Source organism: Mandrillus leucophaeus, unplaced genomic scaffold (genome assembly GCF_000951045.1).
Source record: "Mandrillus leucophaeus isolate KB7577 unplaced genomic scaffold, Mleu.le_1.0 Scaffold346, whole genome shotgun sequence".
NCBI lineage: Eukaryota > Metazoa > Chordata > Mammalia > Primates > Cercopithecidae > Mandrillus > Mandrillus leucophaeus.
Genome location: NW_012103654.1, coordinates 2165762 through 2176216, shown reverse-complemented (window position 1 = coordinate 2176216; position 10455 = coordinate 2165762). Strand labels below are relative to the sequence as shown.

Genomic DNA, 10455 nt, shown 5'->3' with positions numbered 1-10455 from the left:
TTTTTTTTTGAAACAAGATTTCACTCTGTTGTCAGGCTGGAGTGCAGTGGCATGATCGTAGTTCACTGCAACCTCGAACTCCTGGGCTCACATAATCTTCCTGCCTCCATCTCCCAAGTAGCTGGGACTGCAGACACACACCACCACCCCTGACTAATTTTTTTTATTTTTAGTAGAGACGAAGTCTCACTGTGTTGCCCTCGCTGGTCTCAAACTCTGGGCTCAAGTGATCCTCCTGCTTCTGACTCTCAAAGTGCTGGGATTACAGACATGAGCCACCACGCCCAGCCCCAATTGTTTTTTTATAATATATAGTTGTGCAAGGCACATTCTTGCGTACATTTCTTTAGAATGAATTCCTAGAGTGGAATAGCTAACACAGAGAATGCTAAGAATTTTTATATGTACTGTCAAATTACCTTCCAAGAACATTGTACTAATTTACACCCACCCTCACAGTATAGCAGGGTATATTCCCCAATTTTAGAGTGAAGAATTCTATCTCACAGGTATCCTAAAATAAGTATATGTATATATAATAAAATTTCTTTTCAGAAATCAACAGTCAAAAACCATCTCTTTTTATACCTTAGATAGCTTGCTTGGGTGTATATACAAAGTTTATTTCTGGTTGCTCCCTTTAACCTTGTTTAATCTCTTCCTATTAGATAATTAGTCTAAGTTATTAATATAGCTGAGACCATTTCTGAGGTCCTCCTTTGGTAATAAGAGCTTAAACTCCAAAGGAAAATACTCCTTCATAACAGCTTTCTCTGTTTTTTTATTTGACAGGCCACACCCCCTGTGACCATTCCAGGATCAGCCAAGTTCACCCCCAATGGCAGCAGCTTCAGCATTTCCTGGCAATCTCCTCCGGTCACTTTCACAGGCATTCCAGTAAGTAGAAAAACGAAAAAGCCAAAAATCTGGTCAAAGCCAATGTAGACTAAATTTAGAGAACAAATAGTAGAGGCATGCAAGAAAAATACAAACATCAGGATGCCAGAAGTACTATATTTCTTAAATGATATTTGTAAACTCATCAGCAGGTATCACTTCTCTTCAAAAAGGTGTTTCACATTTCAGAAAACTACAAGAGAGTTTCAACTGTTCATAAACATCTTGTTGGAAATATATGAAGATTTTTTTGTGTTGGTAGTATATTTGTGTGTTTCCAAATGATGGTAGAATTAATAGCTGAACTCAGATCTTGTATAGAAAAAATGGTGTTTATCATTATAAGTAACTATAAATTTTATTACTTAGGAAATATGTTTCTGTATGTATGTCATTTTGAAGTCTCAAAAATACATTAAAATCATTTTTTCTTTCAAACTCTGAATAATCCATGCTGATGGATAATCTGAAAATAAATGAGTGCTGAAATATGCAATCAGCCTTAAGTAGTACATAAGAATTGATTTGACATATTAAATGATTCCTGTCTGATAAATCACTGTGAATTAACTTGATTTCTAACCATTCATTTAAAAATATATTGGGTCTTTTATAGTTTATCACAGAACAGCCACAGACATGCACACTGTTGAGGCTCACAGTGGTGTGTAACTCCTGATAAGGTTAAGGAAGTGGCTTATGATAACAGATATTAACCTTATTTTCTCTTCTCCACCCGTCTCCCCAAGGACCTCACAAAAGCTTCTTATTGTCAACCACTGGCAACTCCCCGAGGTTTCCAGCAAAGTCTAAACCCTTCTGTGGAACTGATAAAAGTGAAAGTGGCTGAATGAATTATGCTGTGCTCTGTTGATGAATATTTATTAAATTCCATAGAGGAATAGCCAACAATAAAAAGCATACTGCTGGAAGCAATTTGGGAAATAGTGGCTTCCAGAAAAGACTCTGGGAATGTGATTTGTAAACAATACCATGGGTCTGGAGTCATTTTTAAAGTTGTATTTTCATTGAATAGTGGTAACTTCTGGTAGCTCTGCAAGAGTGACCTTGTTAGTAGACATTAGAAGAGGGCAGCTTAGCCATGTTGGTATTAGTTTTGCTTCTGGGAAGAACACTGATCCACTGATGTAGGTGTCAGAGGTTAACAATCTGTCTGTTTGGGGACTTTTTTTTGGTAGACATAAAAAGACCCAGAGTGACTCTTGATATCACTTTTGAGACAGCCTCTCTGTATTAACCTAAAATGGCAGCCACAGTTACAGAATTATTGAGACCATCTATTCTGCATCCTATTAATTCCTGCCTTTGACTTGGGAAGAATTTTCAGTGGTGTATGGGAAGCATACACCATGTTGCTCATCTGGTGCTATAGCATGTAGATGAAACAGCCCAGTTCAGACCTCTTTCAGGCTACCTCTGTGGCCAAACAAACTGGAATGTTTTCCCCTTTGCTTTTCTAATTAAATTATCTTCTGAAGTATAGGGAAATCACTCTAAGGGGCTCTTTACTAGCTCCATGTCCTCCATGGTTCTTATGTATCTTACACACTAGGATACAAGCCAGCATACCTTATATCATTTGTTTTTCAACAATGGGATGTTAAACCTCTGCTACGGACACTGTGTATTTCTACCCTCATCTCAGTGCCCTTGAATTTTTACAGAATCCCTCATTTCACTCTGTGTTGGTTACCTGGGACATTCTAGACAAAAACTTTGACAGAAAATATATATATATGATATATAAGACATACTATAGCTGGATTAAGTCGGTATTCCACTAAAATCCTATGTGAGCCTTTTTGTTTATTTGTTTCCTTGAAACAGGGTCTCAGTCCATGACCCAGGCTAGAGTACAGTGGTGCCATCATGGCTCACTGCAGCCTCAACCCCGCTGGGCTCAACTCCTCTTCCCCACTTCAGCCTCCTGAGTAGCTGGGACTACACATGCACACCATCACACCTGGCTAATTTTTGTATTTTTAGTAGATGTGGGGGTTTCCCATGTTGCCCAGGCTGGTCTTGAACTCCTGAGCTCAAGCAATCTGCCCACCTCAACCTCCCAAAGTGCTGGGATTACAGGATTGAGCCACCGCGCCCAGCTGAGAGCTTCTAATTTATTCTTTCACCAGAGAATTCCCAATTTTGCTGATTGTGTAACCTGTTTCAGCAAAGACTTTAGACTGATTTTAGCAGTCAAGCTTGCCATTCCTGTTTAAAGATAAAATAAGGGTGGGGTGGAATTTTCAAAGGTTTTTATTTTACCCTAGAAGGACAAGAAGGCTACAACTAAGAATGTTCTTTATGTTGCTAAACTCTCTGGCCATGCTTTAAAAAAAACAAGCAGGTGCTGCTGTCCTCCTCCTTCTCCTGGTGGGCTAGCTCTCATGACGGCCCACCCACACAGATGCAGGACTGTTGCACACCCACAGGCAGCGTGCCAGCAACTGTCCCTGAATGCTCCAGGAGTGCCAGGCAAGCCAGGTAGAATTTAAAAACATGTGAATTCTTACCCTCTAAATTGGTGTAATAGGGTTTTCAGACCAAAGCTCTAAAAGTTGTAAGTTATAACGAATTTGTATTAATGATGGCTTCAATTGTGTCCAAACTGAAGAACAGAGAAATATTCATGTTATAAAATGCTTTTCAAAAAATTACCTTTATCCTTGTGTTCTAAAATAAATACCCTGAGGTTGTCAACCCTGTTTAGAGTTTACTTTTCTCCCATATCTTTGAGACTTGGTATTGAGGAGGGATACTTTTGTACACTTCCTAGAAAGTGGGAAAAATCCCTTTCTGAAAAATCCCAAGGGTTGTAGGATTTTATTTATTCATTTGCCTATGCTAGATTTCCTGAACATTGGACTTTAATAAGTTCCCTGGGTAAGACCTCTTCCCGGAGGTGTGTAGCCGAGAAGGCTGAACTGCATATTTAACAAATGTAACTGGAAGTTCAGTCTTTTGTAGCCTAAGGCTGTAGGGAGAGGGGTAGGAAAGAGAACATCCTTAATTACAACTTTCTTTGACATGTTTTTCCCTAATGACCTGCCTTCTCTCCTAATTATCTCCATTTCTTTCTCTCTCTTTTCATGACAGAAAACTTAAGAGCCCTTGGCCCCTTTATTAATCAGCTCAAGGTTGCCATAAAATACCATAGACTTGGCAGCTTAAACAACAGAAATTTATTTTCTCACAGTTCTAGAGGCTAGAAGTCCAAATCAAGGTGTCAGCCAATTCAGTTCTGGTGAAGATCCCTTCCTGCTTGTAGATGGCTGCCTTCTCACTGTGTATGCAGAGCCAAGAGAGAGAGCGCACACAAGCACATGCCAGGGCACTGGCAAGCCAGGGAGAGCAAGCATGGAGAAGGAGTGCACCAGCCTTAGCTATCCCTTCTTAAAGAACACTAATCCTGTTGGATCAGGGCCCCACCCTTATGACCTCCTTAAAGGCCCTATGTCCAAGTACAGCCACACTGGGGACTAGAGCTTCATCATATGAATTTGAGGGACACAAACATTTGATCTATAACTGCCCCTTAGAAAGCAAGTATGAGCTAGTCAACTTGCTATCCAAGAGCAGTTCTAGGAGGCTTCAGGCTGTTGGGGAGGGTCTCCAAAGCTGAAATAGCAGTGCTTAATTGTCAAATGCTTAGCTTGTTTGAGGTTTCTTTTTTAATGCCTTGAGGGAAGGTTCAGAATTATGAGGTTAAAACCAAGCCAGAGCCCTTTTTTCCCCTCTTAAGAGAGAAAAAATTCCAAGAAAAGAAATTTCTCCTGCATATTTACAGAAGGCCACAGCATCTCTAGTGTGAGGCTTACTTGCAAATCCTTGCTCTGGCATTTGTGAACACCATGTGACCCTTCTAAAGTAATATCCTCTACTCTAGTACTACCTTGTAGAGTTGTGTTGTTCACACAGTGCCTGGCATGTAGCTGACACTACAGATCTCTTACCATCATTGCTGCCTTTACTATGTCTCAGCACTGTTTAATGGGTCAGAGAAAGCGGCTCCTCCCTATTTAGGATTGATTCCTGTAACACAGATATACTCAACACATGGGAGAGATTAACCCCAATTTTTACAGACAATAATTTAGAATTCTTTAGATTCTTCTGAGGTCACACCTAACCAATAGACAAACTATGGACATATAGCCCAACAATTTTATTTAATTAGAGATATTATCATATTATACTGTCCAAGTACATTATACGCTTTATAAAACATGCCACAAAATAGAACTTAGAAATGGTTAAGAAATAAACAAATTGCAATGCAGAGACCACTAAGAGAGAGAGTATTTGCTTTATGGGATTTATTTCAGGACACACATTATTTCCACCAGGGATGTGGTAGGATGAAGAGTGCAAAAAGCAGGGCTTTGACATCGTTCAGAAGTGAGTTCCAAAGCCAGCTGTGTTCAAGTCAGACAACGGTGTTCAAATCCTGAGTCCATTTACTAACTGTGTGGTCTGGGCAGTGCAGTTAACTTCTCCATTTCCTCATCTATAAAATGGAAATGATGGCTATGATAGGGTTGTTGTGAAGATTAAAATAGATAACATATGGAAGACACTTAGCTTATATAGCAGGCTCTCAGCAAATTACTTCTGCTGCTACTTTTACCTCTGGGATGCTCTGCAGGCCACTTCCCTGCTCAAAGCCTAAATTTCTCTATCTGTAAGATGTAGATACAGATTGCTTATTTTGCAAGTTTGCTGTGAGAATTAGAAGAGATAATAGGTAACCTACTTGCCTGTCTTTCACATTCGCAAGCACTGAATAAATGGTAGTTGACTGCCCCAGTTACTCGCTTGGTTTCTCCACCCTCATCCTCAACTAAAATAGGAAGCTGAAACATAACTGTCTTGCCATTAAAAGTCTCAAGAAAAACTCACATGTCATATTGAGCCTCCCACTGAACTAAGCCACATACGGAAGTTTGAAGTGGGTCCTCTGTCTTTTGCTATGTTGTACCCTGTAGAAACACATGTGCTGAACTCCAGAGTTAAGAGAGCCATTAGCAGGAAGAAAGACTTTGGTGAGGGGTCATTCCTGCAGGAGGTCCATGTTGTGCTTTAAAAGTGTCCCCCAAAGTTCATGTGTGGGAAATTTAATCCCCAGTGCAACAGTGTTGAGAGGCGGAACCCTTAAGAGGTGATGGGGTCTAGCAGACTCTACTCTCATGAATGGATTAGTGTCATTATCAGGAGAATGGGTTTGTTATAAAAACAAGTTCAGCTCTTTCTTAAGTGCACTGTTACCCTTCCACCCTTTGCCCTGGGATGACACAGCAAGAAGGCTGTTGTCACATGCAGGCCCCTCAACCTTGGACTTTCCAGCCTCCAGAACTGTAAGAAATAAATTTCTGCTCATTATAAATCATCCAGTCTCAGGTATTCTGTTACAGCAGCACAAAACAGCCGAAGACAATCCATATCCCTCAAACTCTGTTCCTGGAATTTTCAAAAGCCTATTCCTCATGCCTTCCCCACCCTGCTGCTTCTGCAATTTTCTCATCTCAGAAAGTGGCACCACTGTCCCTCCAGCCACTTGGGCCAGAACCTGGGATTCATTCTTGACTGCTCAGTTCATCCTTGATAGATCTAAAGATGCAGTTTTCCTTGTGCCCATCCCAACCCACAAGTCCTAGGCTGTGCCTCTAAACAACAGGAATCCAGCCCCTCCCCACCACTGCCACCATACCTAGTCTAAACCACCAGTATGTGTTTGCCTGGAATACTGCAAAAGCCTCTTAACTCCAGGGCTCCTTTCCAGGCTATCTACTGTCCATTCCCCAAAGAGCCAGTGATCTTTTTAAAGCATTAATCAGATGTCTTGCTTTTAAAAACTCTCCAATGGCTTACTTATTGCGCTTACAGTAACATTCAGATCCCTTATTGCAGGTCAGAGGCATAGCTTGATACTTCCCTCTCCTCTCCTCCCACCCTCCACCTCCCACAAAGTGCCCACCCCCTTTTCTGCAATGCCTTGTAGGTGAAAGGTAACCTCCTCGGGAGGCCTTCTCTTACCACTCAAAATAAATAAATGTCCTCTCCCTCTATTACACTTTAGCCTATTACCCTATTTTATTTCTGTCAGCTACTTATCACTAAAATGGTCTTGTGTGATTTTGTATTTATTGTCTGTCTTCTCACTAGAACGTAAGCTCCATGAGGGCAGAGAATTTGTTTTGTTCACAGCTATATCCGCAGAATCTGTAACAATGCTTGGTACATAGCAAGTACCAATAAATATCTGTTGAATGAAGAGTATCCAATAATAAATATCTGTTGAATGAAGAGTATCCAATAATCTCATATCACTTCATGCAAAAGGGCTATGGCAACTTTGCACGATCTAGAAACTTCCACATTATCCCTGGCTGATGGAAGTAGTGTTACTGTTATGTCAACCAAACTTTTCCAGTTCTCTGACTAAAATGAAGCACAGTGTTCTTGGGATTCTATTAGTTCTACAAGAGTTGTTAGATTTTTATGTTTATTTTCCTGATAATTTAAAACAGTTCATATAAGCATATCATAGATCATCTACAGTGACTATAGATGTCTCAGGTGTTCACTCCCTCTAGTTTGCTGTTATTCATCCTGTACAAAACCAAAGCCATTATGAGATGGGGCGAGGAGGATTCTGCTCTTGGAGGAAGCTGCGTATCTATACACATGAAATGAATGCACTGAACTCCAAAGCTTTTATTTTTAAAAACTCTGAATGTTACCTCTGCTGGCCCTTGCTCCACCCAACTTTAGCAGGAAGACCAGTGGTGTAGAATAATACAAACTCATGGCAACAGTGGCTCCAAATGTTAGATTTTTTTACTTACCTGTATAATTTTTTTTTTTTTTTTGAGACGCATCTCACTCTGTTGCCCAGGCTAGAGTGCAGTGGCACAATCTCGACTCACTGCTGCCTTGAACTCTCCACACTCGGGTGATCCTCCCACCTCAGCCTCCCGAGTAGCTGGGACTATAGGTGCACATCACCAATCTGGCTAATTTGTGTATTTTTAGTAGAGATGGGGTTTCACCATGTTGCCCAGACTGGGTTCAAACACCTGGACTCAAGTGATCTGCCCACCTTGGCCTCCCAAAGTGCTAGGATTGCAGGTGTAAGCCACCACTCCTGGCCCTCCCTGTGTAATTTTTTAAATGTCTAAGTTTTGTGCTGCTATAACAGAATATTTTAGACTGGGTAATTTGTAATGAACAGAAATTTACTGACTAACAACCTGGAGGCGAGGGAGTCCAACATCAACATGCCAGCCTCTGTGAGGGCCTTTATGCTGCATCATCACATGGCAGAAGGTGAGAGGGTAAGGGGGCCAGACTGGCCCTTGTAGAACACTAATCCCACCCATGGGAGTGGAGCCCTCAGAGCCTAATCACCTCTTAAGGGCCCCACCTCTTAATACTATTATAATGGCAAGTAAGTTTCAACAAGAGTTTTGGAGGGGACAAACATTCAAACCATAGCATTAAAATTAATGTCTGGGAAAATAACACTGATGATCTTTATTAGGCCATTCTTGCATGACTGTAAAGAAATACCGGAGACAGGGTAAGTTATAAAGAAAAGAGGTTTAATTGGCTCTGCAGGCTGTACAGGAAGCACAGTGGCATCTGCTTCTGGGGAGGCCTCAGGGAGCATTTACTCATGGTGGAAGGTGAAGCAGGAGCAGGCACGTCATGTATGAAGCAGGAATGGGCATAAAACCACCACGGTCTTATGTAAACTCAAGAGTGAGAGGTCACATATCACCAAGAGAATGGTCCAAGCCATTCATGAGGGATCCATCCCCACGATCCACACACCTCCCACCAGGCCCCACCTCCAGCATTGGGGATTCCATTTCAACATGAAATTCGGGCAGGGGCACACTCCAAACTGTATCCCGTGCATTCCTTTATGTCGAAAGAGAAGAGAAAGTACTAATACCTGTACTGGAGAAAAGCAATTCTCTAAGAATGTCTGGGGAACGCCCCCATGACTTTTAATTGACAGTGCTATTCCTATGACCATGTTGGCTCCTAGGTTTTTAAATTTATTAAATGTCTGCCCTCCCATATATGGCAATACTGATTAATTAGTTGAAACATTCTTTTTCCTTTGTTAAAAAAAATTAATTTGTTGCAGCTTTTAAGAATTCCAGAAGCTGGGGACATTATTTAGTGTTACGAGAGCAGGTGATGCAAAGGGCTGAAGTGAGTAATCCGGAACGGACTGAGGACAGCAGGGGTCCTTCTCTATGACGTGAGGGACAGAAGAGCAACAGAGTTAAACACACATCCTGGTGCCAGGGAGAGCTGCAGCACAGCCCTGGCTCTACCATGACACATGCCGTGACCTTTGGCAAGTTACTTAACCTCCATCTGCCTTGGTTTCCTAATCTATAAAATGGGAACAATAGTAATACTATGTGGGGTCGTTGTGAAGATTAAAGCTGCTGTTGGTGTACCTGGCACATAGTGAGCGCTCAGTAAGTGTTCGGTGGATGGCATATGTTCTTGATTTGCTCAGGCTCTCTGCCTCTTGCCTTTATTCCTTCCTGTTTGGACCTGAGAGTCTGCTGAGGGGGTGTTTTATACAAGAATCCATGTATTTAGTGGCTGTGATTGATCCACTAGAGCCAACAGAAGGCCTAGACCTGCATTGTGTCATTGTCGCTTACTGGCTACATAATCATAAATAAATCTCTTAACCTCTCTAGGTATGTTTCATCTTCTAAAAAGGGAATCGTGAGCCTTGCCCTACTTGACAGGGTTCATGAGGATTAAAAGAAATAGACAGGAATGTACTTTAAGTTTTAAAATATTATTCAAGTGAAAATATGGTATTATGAGCCATTTGAAATGCATAGATATGAAGTAAAAAATGTTTGAGATATTGGCTATTGGTGGGTCTTCTCTGGGAATGCATTTTACTTCTGCCATAAGCAGCCCTCCTCCATTTTAATGTGTCGTCTCTGTGAGGAAAGCATCTCTGCTTCTTTTTTTCTTTTTTTTGAGACAGGATCTCACTCTGTCACCCAGGCTAGAGTGCAGTGGCACGATCTCAGCTCACTGCTACCTCCGCCCCGGGGTTCAAACAATTCTCCTGCCTCAGCCCCCCAAGTAGCTGGGACTACAGGCACACACTCCCAAGCTTGGCTAATTTTTGTACTTTTTGGTAGAGGCAGTGTTTCACCATGTTGGCCAGGCTGATTGAACTCCTGACCACAAGTGCTCCACGCACCTCGACCTCCCAAAGTTCTGGGATTACAGACATGAGCCACCGTGCCCGGCCTCATCTCTGCTTCTAATGGTCAAGGACCAGTGTCCACATAGCAAAAGCTAACTAACTGCATGGGTGGAGAACCTGCCCCATCAACTTTGTTTTCCGTGTATTCACCAGGTGTCACCCACACATCATCATCCGGTGGGCACAGGAGAGCAGAGACAGCATGCGCACACGGTCCTGTCCTCCCCACCCAGAGGCACGGTCAGCCTAAGGTACGACAGCTTAAAACTCCACATACT

At 41.8% G+C, this 10455-nt stretch overlaps 1 protein-coding gene across 1 annotated transcript in view; it reads left to right on the top strand.

Moving 5' to 3' along the window:
• Positions 1–10455, top strand: part of ZNF704 (zinc finger protein 704) — a 267179-nt gene that overhangs the window by 242191 nt on the left and 14533 nt on the right. The window contains exons 7-8 of the mRNA XM_011989091.1: positions 793–897; positions 10331–10428. Coding sequence (XP_011844481.1) covers positions 793–897; positions 10331–10428 — 203 coding nt within the window. The remainder of the gene's footprint in view (positions 1–792; positions 898–10330; positions 10429–10455) is intronic.